Source organism: Polyodon spathula, chromosome 38 (genome assembly GCF_017654505.1).
Source record: "Polyodon spathula isolate WHYD16114869_AA chromosome 38, ASM1765450v1, whole genome shotgun sequence".
In the NCBI taxonomy this organism is placed as follows: Eukaryota; Metazoa; Chordata; class Actinopteri; order Acipenseriformes; family Polyodontidae; genus Polyodon; species Polyodon spathula.
Genome location: NC_054571.1, coordinates 3,307,358 through 3,326,378, shown reverse-complemented (window position 1 = coordinate 3,326,378; position 19,021 = coordinate 3,307,358). Strand labels below are relative to the sequence as shown.

Below are 19,021 nucleotides of genomic sequence, written 5' to 3'. Positions count from 1 at the left end.
AGGACCGTTGTGCAGTTCCATAGGGAAAGCCTAAAGGAGGGGGAATAATTATGAAGGAGTGAGCTGCACTTGCTGCGTGGGGCGGTTGTTTCGTTTAAACTAAGCCACATTCATCTCTTTTTTAATTGTGTTTTGCAGTTATTGCTTTCTCTTTGTTTCTGTCTGTTAAATTAATTTTGTTGCTGTGTCTGATCTGGAATCTCTTTAATGTTGTCCAGCTTATAATTAACAAAACTGTGCCGACATTTCAGCAGAGGACCCCCCCCCCCCCCCCCCCCCCCCCCCCCCCCCCCCCCCCCCCCCGTCTTCAGTGCCTGCCTGCTCTCTAGCAGCTCCATTACTGTTACAGACACAGACAGTCCCCGTGTAGACTAAACAGATTTCTTTTTTTTAGTTTAGCAAGACATGTCCTTTGGACCAGGAATAATTCTGGTCGCTCTTCTTTGCACTCTTTCTGGAGCAGCAGTATCCTTTTTTTGTAGCAGGGTGACCAGAACTGAACCCAGAATTCTAGGCGAGGTCTTACTAGCACATGATATAGTTTCAACAGGATAAAAACCAGGTCAAGAGCACCCAGTTGGAAATTAAATGGACAGAGCCAGAAGGAAGGAGACATTTCTCAAATGGTCTGAATGATCTCTCATTTATAAATGTCCTTATGTTCTTAAGTGTCCAAGACTGCTCTGATAACATAATGGCAGGTCTGATAAGTCCTTACTTACCAAATCACAAAAAGAAAAACAAATATTTACTATGCACTTTAAACTCAACCTTAAAGACAGTCACGTGGCATGGCTTGTGTCAGCCTGCCTTTATAATCCAGGGCTGGGCAGCCTTCTCTATGCAGATACTGTTCACAGCTCCATGACAATGAAGATCCTGCTCTTGTTTGCAGTTTGCCTTGCAACAGCCTCAGCTCGAGTGTTTACTCGCTGTGAGCTGGTCAGAACCCTAAAAAACGCTGGGATGGATGGATACCATGGATACAGTCTTGGAAACTGTGAGTACGGTTCCTAGCATCATCTTAAGCCAGTACCTTCAGTTAACCTCTGTAAATAATAATTGCCATGCGGGGTTATTAGCTGATGCAGTGGCAAGGACCCCGGTCTAATTCTCTTCAGACACCAGTTTGAGATGGGTTCAGGTGGTCTTAGCAGTAGCCTAGCTCCTGGTGGATGGATTTTCTTCCCAGAATGTTTCACTTTTACAAACAGAAACAGTATAGGATGCGAATGAAGCTGTTGTCTGGCTGATGTCTTCCACACAGCGGTTCAGAGGAGTTATTGACAGGCCGTGCAGGTGGGCATCACACACTGGATTTCTTGGCATCCCTCGTTCTTTTTTCTTGCTGGTTTGCTGATGTTTATTCAGCAGAGTTCCAGGTGTTCTTTTACATGATTTAGCTCACTCACATCTTCCAGCTGATATTTCATTAGGTTTTTTTTTGTATTGCATTTTACTGTGTAACTGTAGTTGAACCATCAACAAGCATTCAGTAATACTTTTAATTTTGTATTTTATTTGTAATTTGTGCAACGATTTGTTTGTTAGGATTTACAACTCTCAACTCCGCAATGCAGCTATGCAATGTTTGTGTAACAACCACACAGTGCCTGAAGGTTTGCATAAAATGTAGTTATTTGTTCTTGCATTACAACAATGCACACAGCCGTGGTTAAGAAAAAGCAAACTGGCAGTTGGCGGGCTGAGAGTTAGCTTTTTACATTGATAAATATCTTGTTCCCCTTTAAATTTCAAACTCAATGTATGCTCACTTTAATAAATCTTGCATGTTGAAGCCATTCTATTGCTACACTGCTTTTTTGCTTTTCAGGGGTGTGTCTGGCATACTATGAAAGCCGCTACAACACAGCCGCTGAGAATCGCAACACTGACGGCAGTACCGATTATGGCATTTTCCAGATCAACAGTCGTTGGTGGTGTTCCAGTGGTGTAACTTCTTCCGCAAATGGTTGCCACATCGCATGCAGCAGTAAGTGATGAAAGCTCTGGGTGTGTTTGGACTGGGTACAGAAAACTCGGCAGAGCAGATTAGAAGGCTTGACAGCAGGGGTGCCACATGTAATGTCATCTCCTCTTAATCCAGGAAGCAGGAAAGGGTCCCTCACACTTGAGAGCAGGCTGGCTAGGGAGCTCCACACGACAGTGGCTGAAGAACATCAGCCGGAGAAACACATTTCTTACTTGATCCCACAGGGAAAAGCAGATTCCTCTTAGAATAACACATTACATTTAGGGCTTCGGACTTTCGGTTTTACCGATAACCTTGACTTTTATTCTTAATGCACGGAGGGTAAAATGCTACTGACGTGTAACATCTGAGTGCTGACTATATAATCTCATCCAGGGAGATCAGAAAGGGTAACTCTGACCCTGCAAATTCTCTCTTATCCTCTGTACCCTCCCTCTGTTCCTGGGTTGCGCTGGAAAGCTAGGAGCCTGCACTCTCCGTCATAAGAACAACGCTGTGACTGCTGCCATAATGCCTTCTGCCTTTTTATTTGCGTTGGAAATTTCTGGACCCTTTTAGGACCGACGCGGTGTTCTGCCGCTTCATAAATCTCATTTTAATATCACAGACTTTTTTTACAAATGAGCCCCACCTACCATTTGCACACGCATATAATGAAGGCTCAAAACGCATGGCTGCTGAGCGGCAGAGCGCATTTTGGAGGCGTAAAATGACAAAAGTGTTCGGATAGATACGGAGCAATTTTAAGGCTGGCGTAAACTCGGCATTGTGGTCTTAACACTGGTGCAAAAGCCTGATGCATGACCCTCATAATGTCATAATAAACAGAATACAAAATGATATGCAAATTCAGAGGGCTGTCGAAACCCCTTTAGTCTTCTACAGCAGTAAGGAGTTGAAAACATGCTCGCACTTTTCAGAATTGCGTAAGCCACAGAAACTTGTAGCCAAAACCTAAATGAGAACCCTACTTGTGTTGTGAGGCTGAGACATTTTTAAAAGGCTGTCACCTCAGCAGAAAACCGTCTTTCCCTGTGAAGTGGTGGTTATACTATGGTTTGTTCCTCCTTTTTGTTTTAGAACTTCTGACAAGCGACATTTCTGATGACATTGAATGTGCTAAGAGGGTTGTACGAGATCCGAACGGAATTAGTGCTTGGTAAGTATCTTTGTACTACATAAGCCTGAAACAACAAAGCTGTGTGTGTGTGTATATATATATATATATATATATAGGGTATCCGATCTCCTGAGGATAAAGCATGTGCCAAACATCATTATTAAATGTGACAAAACACTTTTGCAGTAAGGTGTGTCTTTTAAAATGGTGCGATGTATGGATTTTTATTTTTCGTTTTGCTGCAATCCCTTTTAATAAACATCAGTTTCTAGGATGTTAAATATGATTCATTAAGCCAGTCAGCAAGCTCTCCGATGAAGAGATTGCCGGTTCCTGTAACAGTTTTTGTTCTTGTACATTTACAGGGTTGCCTGGAGAAACCATTGCAAAGGCAAAGACATGTATTCGTGGGTCGTTGGTTGTGGTGTCTAAACCAGAATTTAGGCAAAAAATCCTCATCACTTTCAGATAACCAGACTAATCAAAAATCTTTCGATGCGCTGAAGAAGAAGGCAGAAGACAAATAATCTTCCAGACACTGTTCTTGACTGTTGTTGGCTTTATAGAAATATGTTGTTACCGCCACAACCATCTCAGAAATCCAACATCTACTTAGCCACTCAAAACAGACTCTGAAAAAAACAGCTTTCAAATAACTGGTTCTCTCAACAGGGGTTGTTTATGCCTTATTTCTTATTTTTCCTTCTAATGCATTCTGAATCGATTTTGGCAAATAAAATCGAATTAAGCAAATCTGTATTGTTGTCAGTTTGTTGTTAAATCTTGAGCTTTACTACTTCACCAGGTGCGTTGTGACCGCCCCGGAGCCTGGTGATATTGGAGTAGATCGCACTCCCTGAAGTCCCAACTAAACAGAAAAAAAATGAAAAACATTTTTTTTTAAAATAACGAAAAAGTCGGTTTCATGATATATCCTTCCGCCTATGACCGGCCTAAGAAAAACTAGTCCCTCAGAACTTTAAAAAATAAACGAAAAATACCTTAATTAAAAATAAATAAATAAATAAATAATATTTCTAATAGACATTGAATTGATTAAAAACACGAGGCGGTATTTAGGAATGTTGAATTGAACGTTGTGCTTGAAAGCTCAGTTTTCAAGGTAAGGCATTTTCCCCCGGATTTTTCTTCTGAACAGCAGGTGGAGGTGAGCGAAGGATTTTGTTTGAGTTGCTGTAGTTGTTGTTGTCCGAGGAAATGAGGCTTCACTGTTTTCAATAGGATGTGAATAAAAACTCATAGCACCTTTAGAGATTTTACCCGTGTGCTTTTTCAAACAACACAGGGCAGAGAAGAAGTAAAGAAAACTCTGATTCTTTTTTTTCTTGATTTGACTTGTTATAGTTACTGTGGTTCTTGGTTAGTTAAGTCAACTTTACAGTAAAATAGTCCTAGCTATTTTTTTGTTTTGTTTTTTAAATCTACCTTTTTGAGATCTGGCGTAGTGCATGCTAGATTTGCTGTACCGTTTCACAGTGGCAACAAACTTAAAGACGTTTGCATTTTGAAATACCCGGTCACTCTTCAAACTGATTTGCAGTTTATAGCGTTTGAAACGGATGGAAACAGCTGCACTCAGTTTGTTACAATGCGTACCTGTAACTCGCGTTAATAATGACTAGTGGGTTATTATTGTTTCCATAATTTTGCATGTAATGAAGTCAGGTTGAGTGGTCTGTAGTTGCCTGCTTCAGGTTTGTCTTTCTGTTTGTGGGCTGGTATGACAGTTGCAATTCTCCAGACTGCCGGTGCGCCCCAAGTCTTTAGAGGCTGCTGCGTGATTTTAGTTAGCTGTTTGTAAATGACATGCCTCTTCTCTTTGAGTGCTATCGGGAGGATTACACCCGGACCCGGCGACGTGTTTATTATGACAGCTCCTAGTCCCTTTAGCACCTCTGCCTCTGTTATGGGGAGGTCATTTCAAACTGGGTGGGGACAAGCTGACTTTTGGGGAATGTTGTCTGTATCCTCCTTATAAATGCTTGGGTGGAAAATAAGTGTTTAATATGTTCGCTATTTTTACAGTCCCAAATTGACCCGCCTTTCCAACAGTTTGAATTTTTTTTTTTTTTTCAAATTGTAAACTTTAGTTTTGGTCGTTACTTTTTCTGTTTTAAAGTATCACTTCGAATGAAACCCTGTTATGGTCTGGATTTGCCCACGCTTCTATTACCTCACTCCTTCCCACACCGCATGCGCCGTTTGAAAAAATAAATCGACATGCCTGCCCTCTAGTGGGTGTCTTGACAAATTGCATTCGATATGAGGGAAGCTGAAATCTCCCATTAGGAGCGCTTCTCCCTTGCTGCATACGTTTCTAATGGCATTGTTTGACACATTACTTTGCTCTGTGCTGTAGTTTGGTGGCCTATAGCACGCCCTATTATTAAGCCCTGTGTATTTTTGTTCACTATTTAACCCATATTGTTTCTGAGTTGCTTTCTTTATCTGGTTTAGTTCCTGCGTTTGTAGACTTTCTGTCTGAACGCCACCCTCCATCTCTTTACCTGTCTGTACACTGTATCGCCCCTAATGTTATATTCATCTCCATCCCTCTCTGTTGACCAAACGCCTGTCGCATCATAATTACATGTTAAATGCAGCAGCTTCAAGTTCTAACCGTTACTTTTTAAGACTTCTAGCATCTCATGACTGGCTTACTACCCGGGATGCCGTCCTTGCTTTGCTTACGCCTCCCTGGGTGTTTTGTGTCGTCATTTTCTCCCCCCTCCCTTTCTAGTTGTACTGCTTTTGGACCTCTTTGTAGATCTTTCCTCCAATCATGTTGGCTCCCTTCTCATTCAAGTGCAGTCCACCACGTCTATACGGATCGCTCTTGTTGCACAATGCTGTCCTGTGACCGAGGAAGCTGAAGAGCGCATCGTGTCCAGCCACGCATTAGCTCTTCGGTTCCTCGCTGCGCTGGCGGACCTTTGCCAGGTGCAGGCGGTGTCTCGGAGAACGATACTGCTTTGGTGTTGCTCTCCAATCCCCTTCCTAGACATCTGAATGTATTGCTCAGTGCTTGTGGGTCGTTTCTTCCGATTTCTACCGATGTGGGTGTCGATAGAACACGACCAGAAATCCGACCAGGTATTGTGTGGCACATCATATAGAAACGGTACTTCTGTCGTGTACTCTGCTCCGTACACCGCACCTGCCTGGTACAATATCGCACAGAAACGAGCTCCGGGGCTTGGATTTTCCCCTCGTTTAATAACCTCTGTTAATTCTTTATATGAAAATATTACATTAGAATTAGTAGGCCCTTCTCGGTTTTTCTATTTCTCTAGAATGGACTTTATAGAAATTCATTATTTGTGCCAGAAATTCTAAAACATCATTCCCATTACTATTAATCTCTTCAAATCATTCCCATGAATCTCTCCAAATCATTCCCATTACTATAAATCTCTTCAAATCATTCCCATTACTATAAATCTCTTCAAATCATTCCCATGAATCTCTTCAAATCATTACCATTACTATAAATCTCTTCAAATCATTCCCATGAATCTCTCCAAATCATTCCCATTACTATAAATCTCTTCAAATCATTCCCATGAATCTCTTCAAATCATTCCCATTACTATAAATCTCTTCAAATCATTCCCATGAATCTCTTCAAATCATTACCATTACTATAAATCTCTTCAAATCATTCCCATGAATCTCTTCAAATCATTCCCATTACTATAAATCTCTTCAAATCATTCCCATGAATCTCTTCAAATCATTCCCATTACTATAAATCTCTTCAAATCATTCCCATGAATCTCTTCAAATCATTCCCATTACTATAAATCTCTTCAAATCATTCCCATGAATCTCTTCAAATCATTCCCATTACTATAAATCTCTTCAAATCATTCCCATGAATCTCTCCAAATCATTCCCATTACTATAAATCTCTTCAAATCATTCCCATGAATCTCTTCAAATCATTCCCATTACTATAAATCTCTTCAAATCATTCCCATGAATCTCTTCAAGTCATTCCCAATTACAATTAATCTCTTCAAATCACTCCCATGAATCTCTTCAGATCATTCCCATTACTATAAATCTCTTCAAATCATTCCCATGAATCTCTTCAAGTCATTCCCAATTACTATTAATCTCTTCAAATCACTCCCATGAATCTCTTCAAATCATTCCCATGAATCTCTTCAAATCATTCCCATTACTGTTAATCTCTTCATCTTTTCCCCCAGTAAATGTTCTTTCTCTGTATCTTTAAATTGATCCCATATAGATCCCATATATTTTTATATTATTATTTTATTATATTATTTTGACATTTATACTTTCTTGACATACTTCCTCAAATTTCTCGCAATTAGCTTTCCTAAAATGAAATCTCTTTATCTCTTGATGATAATGGTCACTACCAATGTCGTTATCATCCAATATGTTCCATTCACATTGAAGCTGATTCTGCTAAAATCCAAGGCAGTCATTTCCTTTGTTTTTACATGAATACGAGTCCCTTTTTATTATGCAGTATACGAAGGCTCATATCATCCGTTACCTTTTCTATTATCCTCTCATCACCATCTGTAGACCTGTTACCCCGCCATGTATTATTAAAGTCTCTGCGCCAAATCCGGGTATGATGCAGGGAAAGCAGGGACCCCCGGAACCCCCGGGCTGGATACTCAGGGGCTCCCCAGTCCTGGTCCTGGAGACCCTTCTGCTTCCAGCTGAGCTCGGTTACTAATGGAACCCCTAATTAATCATTTAAACCAGTCAAACAAACGGTTTGTTTTGTGCGTTTCCCTATTATTATTATTATTACAAATATTGCTTTAGTCTTACGTATTTTAATACCAATATGATTACCTCAATTCACCTTTAGTTGTCAAGTTTTGGGGGCAGTATGTACAGCTGAGGATGCTGAAACGCATGGAGACGGTCCGAGCGGATTTTCGGCGTGATCCACGCTAAGCAGATGCGCACACGACCCCGTTCTGAATCACTTGCTGCCGCGGTGCAGTAATTATGAGAAGGCGCATCAAGACGCCAGGCTCTTCAGAGACGAGCCAGCCGAGAGAATTCAAATACTGACTTGCATTTTTAAATGAACCCTAACCCCTTTTCTTAATTACGCCGCAATTACAATGCAACTTGAATGATAGCTTTTGAAATAATTATGCATCGCGGTTTTTTTACATTCTTTTTCACTGTACAAGGAAGCAGAAACACTGAAAACTCAGAAGTAATAAAATACGCAGGGCCTTTACCCTACAGCCCTATTATAAACGAAGTATGCGGGCTGTATTATGAACGCAATAGCTGTGATGACGTCACGTGTCCTATATAAAACAGGTGTTGTAATCTTCTGACACACAAATAGAAGTGACTCTGCAGAAGGTAAGTGAGCGCGTACGTTATTATTATTATTATTATTATTATTATTATTATTATTATTATTATACAAATACTCTGTTTGCAGGGTGTTTTTAAAGGGTTATCTAATAATAAATTAGAAAAAAAAAGTGATATTAGAAACTTAGAAGCTTAAACATAATTAAGAAAAACACACCTTCGTGTTGCTTGATGTTTAACATCATACTTATTAACAAAAGCGTTCCTTGAATAAAACACTCTTACAGCTCACAGCAACTGATCCCCCTTATTACAGCTCCCGCGTTTATTGTTAGATTCACCTCCGTTCATGTACATCTTGAAAAGGTAGAATTCTATTCTAATGTGTTATTACATAGACATTTAAATAAAGCACCCTGTAATTGCACCATTTTTTTTATTGTATTTATGTATTTATTATAACGAGATGTTAAGTTAACTTCTTCACCTGCTTATTGCTCACCAGCAGTTGTGATAATTTTAATAGCAGTAAACAGAGGAAGGATCTCTCTCTCTCTCTCTCTGTGTGTGTGTGTGTGTGTGTGTGTTCTCCCCTCTCTCTCTCTCTCTCTCTCTCTCTCTCTCTCTCTCTCTCTCTCTCTCTCTGTGTGTGTGTTCTACCCCCCCCCCTCTCTCTCTCTCTCTCTCTCTGTGTGTGTTCTCCCCCCTGTTCTCTCTCTCGTGTGTGTTTCACGGGGGAGGGAAGAGATCTTTGGTGTGTGATTATAGTGTGTGGAGTGTTTCTACCTGGGAGTAGAGAGAGAGAGAGAGTGTTCTATGGTTCTCTCTCTAGCCAAACCCCCCCTCTCTCTCTCTCTCTCTCTCTCTGTGTGTTTGTTTCTACCCCCCTCTCTCTCTCTCTCTCTCTCTCTCTCTCTGTGTGTGTGTTCTACCCCCCTCCCTCTCTCTCTCTCTCTCTCTCTCTGTGTGTGTGTGTGTTCTACCCCCCTCCCTCTCTCTCTCTCTCTCTGGAGTGTGTTCTAGAGAGACCCCTCTCTCCTCTCTACCATTCTGCAGCCACCTCTGTACCTACTCTCTCTCTCTCTCTCTCTCTCTCTCTCTCTCTCTCTCTCTCTCTCTCTCTCTCTCTCTCTCTCTCTCTCCCCATTCTGCCCCCCTCTTTGCACAGTAAGACCCAGCTCAGTCAGGATGGAGAAGACTGTGAAGGACCACATTATAGACACCTTAGACGACCTAGACCAAGACGGGCTAAAACGATTCGAGGAGGAGCTGGGCGAAACCACGTTCGAGGCGCAAAATCCCCAAGCGGAAGCTTCAGAAAGCTGGAGTCAGTGAAGTAGCTGATTTGGTAATCAGTACCTTCACCAAAACACACCCCGCTGAGATCACCATATCCATTTTAAATACCATTAATAAGGTAGACCTGGCCGAAGAGCTGCAAGAAAAGACTGGGGCAAGTAAGAGCATTATTATTATTATTATTATTATTATTATTATTAAAAGGTATAAGGCAGCTAAATGCTACATTATTTGGATGCAATAATTTAGAGAGAGAGGAGAGAGATACAGAGAGAGAGATAGAGAGAGGAGAGAGAGAGAGAGAGGAGAGAGACAGAGAGAGAGAGAGACTACAAAACTCTTGGAACAGGTAAATGCATTTGATTTGCATATTTCCGATCGACACAATCAAGTCGTTTTATGATGCAGGTGAACTCTATTTTCATTCAGTATTTCTAAACTAAACACTGCTGACAGTTTATCAGTCCTCTTGGGGGTGTGCCGCTCCAACACCATTTCGTTTCAAACTACATTCTGAAATTCAGCATTTCAATTTTTTTTTTTTTTTTTTTTTTTTTTTTTTTTAAAACAGCCCTCACCCCCCCAACCCCCTGGTCGAAAAGGAGCATTTCAGGGCTGTCCTGGAAAAACTTGAAAACCCACAATTTTGTTTTCTTTAGATAACCTCTTCTGGATTCTTATTAAAAAATAAACACAGAGGGGTCCCTGAGTGGCTCACCTGGTAAAAGCACTGCCACCTGGTGTGCGGGGTGGGTCATGCAGTCAGGAGGGAGCAGGTTCGAGTCCTGGCTGTGTGAAATAGGGAGGGAGCAGCAGGAAAGCTGGGTTCGGGAGAGAGGAGGGAGCAGCAGGAGAGCTGGGTTCGGGAGAGAGGAGGGAGCAGCAGGAGAGCTGGGTTCGGGAGAGAGGAGGGAGCAGCAGGAGAGCTGGGTTCGGGAGAGGGAGGGAGCAGCAGGAGAGCTGGGTTCGGGAGAGAGGAGGGAGCAGCAGGAGAGCTGGGTTCGGGAGGGAGAGGAGGGAGCAGCAGGAGGAGCTGGGTTCGGGAGAGGGAGGGAGCAGCAGGAGAGCTGGGTTCGGGAGAGGAGGGAGCAGCAGGAGAGCTGGGTTCGGGAGAGAGGAGGGAGCAGCAGGAGAGCTGGGTTCGGGAGAGGAGGGAGCAGTAGGAGAGCTGGGTTCGGGAGAGAGGAGGGAGCAGTAGGTTGTGCTTTTGTTTCCATGCCGCTGTGTCATTAGCTTGGGTGTGTGATTTTTTATATCTTTTATTTGTCATTATTTATGTTGTGTTCTGTTAATAAATCTGCACATGAGCGCTTACACTGCAGCCTTCCTATCTCAGAACCTCCTTTCAGCCACCATACCCCTTGCTCTACCCAGCTGCCCCTGATGCTGGCTTCCCATGAGAATTCAGCAGAGCCGCACTGGCTACCAATCTCAGCTGTCCCGGGTTTATTTTTTTCGCACCCTTTCCCAAAGCGGGATGGCTAGAAGCACGTCACAACACTGACCCATCAGGTGACGAGTGGGCGTAAACACTGAATCCATATCCGAGGTGCTCAGCAAACAGAAAATGAGACGACAGGGTTGTGCTGCGACTGTTGCAACGGCTTAAACAACGGCACAATATAGCTGTGGAAGCCTGATAAATAAATAAAAGCACACACACACACACACACACACACACTATATATATATATATATATATATATATATATATATATATATATATATATATATATATATATATATATATATATATATATATATACACACACACACACACACACACACACACACACACACAGAGAATTTTGAGCAAAATACAGGAGAAAAACCGTCGCGGGAGATGCCCTGCAAACATTATGATTTTAGAAGTGACAGACAACGACCTAACAGGAAATTAATTTTATTCAGTGTCTATAAAATTATAATTTAACCTGTCACAGAGATGATTTTGTTGAATGTTGGTCCTGGTTTCACCCACGCTTTCGGGCAGCGCTGCCGCTGACAACGCAAACAATAGGCGTGGCAGCCCCTTCTCATAATGCGCTTCGGCGCACTGTTGCCCTTTGCAGATCATGTCTTTCCCTCGGGGTTGAGCTGTCTTGGTCACTGAAGCTCCTGCCAAACGCGCCCCGACAATCACCCCTCTTTCAAAGACACTGAGGTCTCCTCTTGCAGCCATCCTAGCCAGAATAATAAGCAACCAGGCCTGTCCAGCATTTCCATACATGGCCCCAAGCATGCTGGGATGTGATTTGCTTAATTAAGGCACACCTGTGTGGAAACCCTTGCTTTCAATATACTTGGTGTCCCTCATTTACCCAGGTGTTTCATTTTTTTTTGTCCTCTACCTGTATCTATAGCAGGGCTTCTCAAACCCGGTCCTGGGGACCCCCTGCGGCTGCTGGTTTTCATTCTAACAGCTTTCAATTACTGAACCAGACCCTTAATTAACTAATAATTTAATTAGGCATTTTTACTTGTTTTCAGCTCTTAACTTCAAGTTGCTTATCAAATGTTACAGTTAACTTGGAGTAAGCAACTGTTCGAGAGCTGAAAACAATTAAACATGTCTAATTAAGCAAATTATCAGTTCAATTAAGGGTCTAGTTCAGTAATTGAGAGCTCGGTTGTTATGAAAACCAGCAGCCACAGGGGGTCCCCAGGACCGGGAGCCCCGATCTATAGCTTGCTATAGTATATACTACACTCGGAATTAATTAACATTATAACATTCGTTTTTATTTTATTTTTTTTTTTTTTACTGACTGCTGGATAACAGTTAACCGCGCTGCAAAAGATAAAGCTGCCGTGTGTTTGTGCAAAACAGTTTTCTACCCCACTGGGATAACATTATTATACTGACAGCTAACTCATAGTGTGCGTCTGTCGCGGTAATGGTGTTATGATGTAATCTACACACACACGGGGGGTGGAAGAATAATATTCAGATATTAGAAAGCTTTCTCTGCTGGGTGACAGCACATGCCTGCTTTTCTATTAGAGGCTCTGCTTGAGAGATTTAAAACGAGATTGCAAGCAGGGTGGACGCTTGTAAACTGGATTTAAAACTGTGGGCTATTCCAGTTAAGATACGCAGGATTTAAAACTGAATTGTGGCGAAATGGACAAAGTGTCCGTGGCCAGAGGGATGTCGCTGTGGAAGACAGCAAAGGGAAGAAGGGACAACTTAAGTGTGCAAGTCCTGTAGAGTTACTACTATACATATTTTTTCCAGGAAAACAATAGCTAAAAATAAGCACCGAAAAATGCAATTAATAAAACCCGAAAAACAGAAGCCCTAAATATATGCCCCGTGTGTTTTGGAGAAGAAACGGCATCGCTCACGATTAAACCGGGCCGTTTGCGCACAACTCCTTTCGTTGCTATTGGTTGCGTGGGTGAGCTTGCATATCCGCTTTCCGTCCGCCCTCCTCTTTCCCAACACCACGTGTGTTTAGTTTTGCAGCTTCCTTTTTCCCCCCAGCATGGCCGGTGTGTCTGCCGCCTCTGTAGCCGGTGTAGGAGCCCTCAGCTCTGGCATGGCAGCGGGGAGAGCCGCCGCTGCAGCCGCCCCGCTCGCTCTGCGCATAGTGGCGGAGTGTCCGGTGAGCAAAGCCCGGGCGTGCGATCTCACTCTCCCGCACGGCGCGGTGAGCACGCCGGTGTTCATGCCGGTTGGGACTCAGGGCACGCTGAAGGGACTCACAGCGAGCCAGCTGGAAGCGCTGGGCTGTCAGATATGCCTCGGCAACACCTACCATTTGGGCATGAGACCGGTATGTACACGGAGCGGGCTTGTTTCAAGGCTGACCACGCCAGCGACCTGCTAATTGACAGTTTCCTGATGTAAAACAATATCAATATACCAATCAATAATCTACCGAACAGGGGGAGTTCTGAGCCCCGGGACCGGGTGCAGGGATAGTGAGAGTTTCAAGCCGTGAAGACCCGTTTGCAATTGGTTCTAGTAACACATCACTGGACTTCAAATGTGTTTCAAAAGAGAGGAGGCTGGCTTTCCTACAGCTAAAGTTACTGTGCCTTTAAGAGAATATAAACATACCGAGCTTCGCTTAACAGGTGTGATGCCTTACAGTGCACAGGGGGCTATAATCGGAGGATTGGAAAAGAGATAGGACCTTGAAACTGCAGGTTGCATTTCAAGCTCGTTTTCAAACTGGTCTAATATGCAGATTTTAGTCTGCTTTTAAAAACTGTACATGCAGCCCAATGTCACCTCCTGCCTCCCTGTGCAGTACCAACAGAGGGGGTATATTTACCGCAGAGAACAGCTGCAGTGGTGAGCCCCTAGACTAGAATGATGTTCATTGTGATACCTGGATTGCAGTAACTAGGGTGTAAAATAAAAATGAATCCTCAGTCGTCTTGTATTGTTGTTCTGCTTTTGTTTTAGGGTCCAGAGCTCATTAAGAAAGCCAATGGTCTGCATGGCTTTATGGACTGGAAACGCAACCTGCTGACGGTGAGCTGGCCTGCAGTCAAAGTCTCTGAATGTCGTCTCGGGTTCGCCACGCAGCGACGCTTGCATGCGAGGTGCACAACTGAAGCGTCACGTCATCACGTCAAGCGGCAGGATTTGTAGAAACAGCGACCCGTTATCCCCTGTTACTGTCACACAAGCCCATCAGAAACCTTAAACTTTATCTCACTTTCAGAAAGTGGGGCTCATAAAGAACTTAAATACAGCAGGTTTCTTGTTTGGCATTTCTGACAGTCCAAGGTTTCAATATACCAGGCTTGGGTACTGTTATGGTAGGTGTCACTGACTGATGGTTGTCGTCCTTAGTCCACTGTCTGCTTGACTTTTGGTGACGGTGCATAGATATTACTGTCAGCAGCGTGCTGGGATGAGCCTGGTATTTTCATGTTCAGATATCCGTTCAAAAGTCAGACAAGTATTCAAATGTCATCAAAGCCACTGTGTTCAAGAAAAGCAGTAAGACTAGGTTGTTGTGATTCAGTAAGAGATCACTGCAGTGCATCCTAATCTGCTCTGTTTAATGTTGTCAGACTTTTAAACAGAGGGTCAAGAACAGCTGTGTTGATCCTCCTGTTTTATTTTTTTCTATTAATCCTGTTACATGCTCCCTCCTTCCCCAGGACAGCGGAGGGTTCCAGATGGTGTCCCTGGTGGAGCTGTCAGAAGTGACGGAAGAGGGGGTGCGTTTCCGCTCCCCGTACGACGGCAAAGAGATCCTGCTCACTCCGGAAGAGTCCATCGGCATTCAGAACTCTCTGGGTACCTTCATCACACCCTCTGAGAAACAGGGCTGCACTAAAACCTAAGCTGTGTGTCTGGATCCACCGACTGCCTGAACAGAACTATGAATAGATAATCCGTGTCAGGGATGGAAATAAGACTCCCGTTGCACAGCGGTTTGATCCATTGCTGGTTTCACTAGGAGTTTAATAAGACACACCTGAGCTTGTTGCCTGTACACTGTGGCTAATCAAGCTCATAGTAAAACCTGGAATGGGTGAAGTCTGCTATGCATCAGGGGTCTAATTTCCATCCTTGGTTTCAGTATTTGTATGATTATTCTTTAGTGCCCCACCACACCTGTGACAGCCCCAGTACATTTCATGATAGAGAACAGACCCCTGTACAATAAATTGTTCCTGATCTATAACTGCATGAACAGCTCCTAATACTGACCTCTGGTGTGCCCAGTTCAGAGTATAGTTAACAGGGGTCTGAATGCACACATTCATAGATCCCACTCATTTTAACAATATATTTAATTGAGGATAGTTTTGAAACCCAGGACTGGGCGCAGCTCTGGCCAAAAGTTTAGCATCACCTAGACTTTTAGGATTGAGACATAATTTAAAACAAAAAACAAAAAACTATATGAACATAATTTAGGTATTTTATTTAACGTCACGTAATCAAAGAAACTACGATCAAAATCAAAGAAAAAGCGCTGCAGTGTTAGTTTGTTCCCGTGCATGTGGGATGTTTTGGTCACAGTGAGTACAGCTCGGACTGCACTGCCCTTACCTGACTGTCTTGCTCCTCCCCTCTGAGGTCAGGCTCAGACATCATGATGCAGCTGGATGATGTGGTGAGCAGCACAGTGACCGGACCCCGCGTGGAGGAGGCCATGCACAGGTCAGCCTGTCTTTCTGTCTGTATCTGTCTGTCAGTGTCAGCCTGTCTGTCTCTGCCTGTCAGTCTGTCGCTTGGCAGGCCTAGGAGTCGATCCCCTTAAAGATGCATTAAAATGTGATACTGTATTTTTTCTACTTTTTTTTTTGTTAAATGCTGTTTTCACCCCAGATCGATCCGGTGGCTGGATCGCTGCATCAAGGCCAATGGAAACCCAGACAGGCAGAACCTGTTTGCCATCATTCAAGGGGGACTGGACCCAGAACTCAGGAAGACCTGCCTGGAAGGTAGCGGAGTAGACTGGGCTGCTTTCAAAGATTTCTATGAGAACTGTTACAAAATGAGTACAGGGACGGAAATAAGGCTCCTGTTGCATTGCATTTTCACCCGTTCCAGGTTTTACCAGCAGCTTCAGCAGCCGCAGTGTGGGTAACAAGCTCAGGTGTGTCTCATTATCAAAATCACACAGTGAAACCAGGAATGGATCAAACCGCTGTGCAGCGGGAGCCTTATTTCCACCCTGGAATATAGTTTACTCTAAACTGTTGCTGTTCTTAGCTGAAACCACAGAATTCGTGGCTGGAATGTGTTTTTCGGGTTCTTTGCTCCACAGAGATGACAAAGAGAGCGGTCCCCGGCTTCGCTATCGGAGGGCTGAGCGGCGGGGAGGAGAAGGAGCATTTCTGGAAGATGGTGACCCTCAGCACAGACCACCTTCCCCGGGAGAAACCGCGCTATCTCATGGGAGTCGGGTACCGCTGCCTGTTCTGTAGGGTTCAGTGAGACAGTCCGCGCGAGAGCCGTTCACCAGCGCAAGCGAGTGCACAACCGGTGTCTAACTGGCGTGTGTTCTGTTTTTTTTTTTTTAAATGGCATGGTTTTTTAATTAGCTAGAAGACAAACGTGTGCAGTAAACACATACCTGGGTAAGAGAGTCACTGTCCTGCACCATCCCATTCCCTGTTAAAGGCAGGAGAGGAGCGCTCTTCTTTGAATATTTATCTGAGCACCTCTCATATCCCACGCAGTCGTTGTGCATCGATAGTAAATTGATTCAATTCTGGGATGTCTTCCCTTATGAAAGAGTTTACCATGGTTTGGGTATTTGTTTTTTAATGTCCTTTACTGTACCTCACTGAGCTTCACAATGCTCACCTATGCAATGCGTTAGTAAGAACTCATCTAGAATATTGGGTTCTGGTCACCTCGCTACTAAAAGGATATTGCTGCTCTTGAAAGAGTGCAAAGAAGAGCGACCAGAGTTATTCTGGGTTTAAAAGGCATGTCATATGCAGACAGGCTAAAAGAATTGAATCGATTCAGTCTTGAACAAAGAAGACGACACTGTGACCTGATTTAAGAATTCAAAATCCTAGAAGGTATTGACAATGTCGACCCAGGGGACTTTTTCGACCTGAAAAAAGAAACGAGGACCAGGGGTCACAAATGGAGATTAGACAAAGGGGCATTCAGAACAGAAAATAGCTGGATGATGTGGTGAGCAGCACACAAACTTTTTTACACAGAGAAACGTGAGGGTCTGGAACCAACTCCCCAGTAATGTTGTTGAAGCCGACACCCTGGGATCCTTCAAGAAGCTGTTTGATGAGATTCTGGGATCAATAAGCTACTAACAACCAAACGAGCAAGATGGGCCGAATGGCCTCCTCTCGTTTGTAAACTTTCTTATGTTCTTATAACCTGCTGTTCTTTGTTACAGTTAGCTGCCCTTTGTACTCTGGTAGACCTTTGATCTTTTACAATGCCAGAAGATGTGGTCTTATTACCATTGATTGGTACTTAATGTGTAGATTTCAAATGATGGAAAAAGCAGTTTTTCTGTTTTAGGGTCTGTTGACTTGAGTCATGTGAAAGGGAATTAGTGTGAGTTTCTGCAGAGCCCTGGTGTGACTGTGGGTCAAGGGCACCTCTGATCCAAATTGCAGTAGTTGTGTTAAAATGAGGAATTGTCACTGATGCTGTCAGTTGTCCTGTTTGTTTCAGGTACGCGACAGACCTGGTGGTGTGTGTGGCTCTGGGCTGTGACATGTTCGACTGTGTCTTTCCCACCAGAACTGCGGTGAGTACCATGCAGCGCCCCCTTCTGTTTCTACCTGCGCTCTTGTAAAGGCAGAACTGAAAACAGCATGCAATCCAGCTAACGTGCATTATAATATAACTGAGGTTGGATCAGTAGGTATCTCTGGGGGATGATGGGATTTGTAGTTTCACTGTTAGACTCGATGGGATTTGTAGTTTTACCGAGTTGATGTCATGTGGAGAAAGACAATGGGGGCCTGACGAGAGAGAGAGAGAGAGAGAGAGAGAGCAGTTTCAACCCCAGTCCTTGGGGACCCCCTGTGTCTTCTGGTTTTCATTCCAACTGAGCTGTCAATTACTTAACTAAACCTTTAATTGAACTAATAATTAGCTTAATTAGGCATTTTTTTATTGTTTTCAGCTCTTAAACAGCTGGGGATTTCAACTTAACTATAAAATGTTACAAATAACTTGAAATCTACAACATATTAGGAGCTGAGAACAGTTTAAAAAAGGTCTAATTAAGCTGCTAATTAAGGGCTTCGTTAGGTAATTGAGAGCTGAGTTGGAATGAAAAGCAGCAGACACAGGGATCCCCCAGGACCAGGGTTGGAGAGTCCTGTGCTCGACCTGGCCCTGCTGCTTCACAGGGCTCCCCCAGGATCAGGGTTGGAGAGTCCTGTGCTCGACCTGCCCTGCTGCTTCACAGGGCTCCCCCAGGATCAGGGTTGGAGAGTCCTGTGCTCGACCTGCCCTGCTGCTTCACAGGGCTCCCCCAGGATCAGGGTTGGAGAGTCCTGTTCTGGACCTGCCCTGCTGCTTCACAGGGCTCCCCCAGGATCAGGGTTGGAGAGTCCTGTGCTGGACCTGCCCTGCTGCTTCACACGGCTGCTTTTCTGTGTTTCTGTTGCAGAGGTTTGGCTCAGCGCTGGTCCCCTGGGGTTCCCTGCAGTTGAAACACAAGCAGTTTGCAAAAGACTTCAAGCCAATTGACTCGGACTGTGAGTGCGCCACCTGCAGGAGGTAAGAGGAATCGCCAGGGCGTTCCCGGTCGGTCTCCAACCAGCAGCACAGTACGCTGTAGCCC

At 43.8% G+C, this 19,021-nt stretch overlaps 2 protein-coding genes across 3 annotated transcripts in view; both read left to right on the top strand.

Annotated features, from left to right (window-relative positions):
- The first annotated feature begins 826 nt into the window (after positions 1-826).
- Positions 827-3,866, top strand: LOC121304507 (lysozyme C, milk isozyme-like). The gene is made up of 4 exons (XM_041235672.1): positions 827-1,000; positions 1,835-1,993; positions 3,074-3,152; positions 3,479-3,866. The coding sequence occupies exons 1-4, from the start codon at positions 865-867 to the stop codon at positions 3,543-3,545; spliced, it is 441 nt and encodes a 146-aa protein (XP_041091606.1). The 5' UTR covers positions 827-864; the 3' UTR covers positions 3,546-3,866.
- Positions 3,867-13,199: 9,333 nt separating this feature from the next.
- The window catches only part of qtrt1 (queuine tRNA-ribosyltransferase 1), a 9,566-nt gene continuing 3,744 nt past the window's right edge, over positions 13,200-19,021 (top strand). Inside the window, exons 1-8 of one of the 2 annotated variants that reach the window (XM_041235788.1) lie at positions 13,200-13,540; positions 14,179-14,247; positions 14,886-15,024; positions 15,819-15,897; positions 16,066-16,181; positions 16,508-16,646; positions 17,899-17,974; positions 18,848-18,957. In XM_041235788.1, coding sequence (XP_041091722.1) covers positions 13,250-13,540; positions 14,179-14,247; positions 14,886-15,024; positions 15,819-15,897; positions 16,066-16,181; positions 16,508-16,646; positions 17,899-17,974; positions 18,848-18,957 — 1,019 coding nt within the window. In that variant the 5' untranslated portion in view covers positions 13,200-13,249. The remainder of the gene's footprint in view (positions 13,541-14,178; positions 14,248-14,885; positions 15,025-15,818; positions 15,898-16,065; positions 16,182-16,507; positions 16,647-17,898; positions 17,975-18,847; positions 18,958-19,021) is intronic. The other variant, XM_041235790.1, reaches the window with a different exon arrangement.

What these genes read in the sequence shown, in the direction of transcription:
- LOC121304507 (XM_041235672.1), top strand. Translation starts at nt 865, where the DNA reads ATGACAATGAAGATCCTGCTCTTGTTTGCAGTTTGCCTTGCAACAGCC. An exon ending in TGGATACAGTCTTGGAAACT is followed by an intron (nt 1,001 to 1,834) that starts GTGAGTACGGTT and finishes TTTGCTTTTCAG; the next exon opens with GGGTGTGTCTGGCATACTAT. An exon ending in TTGCCACATCGCATGCAGCA is followed by an intron (nt 1,994 to 3,073) that starts GTAAGTGATGAA and finishes TTTTTGTTTTAG; the next exon opens with AACTTCTGACAAGCGACATT.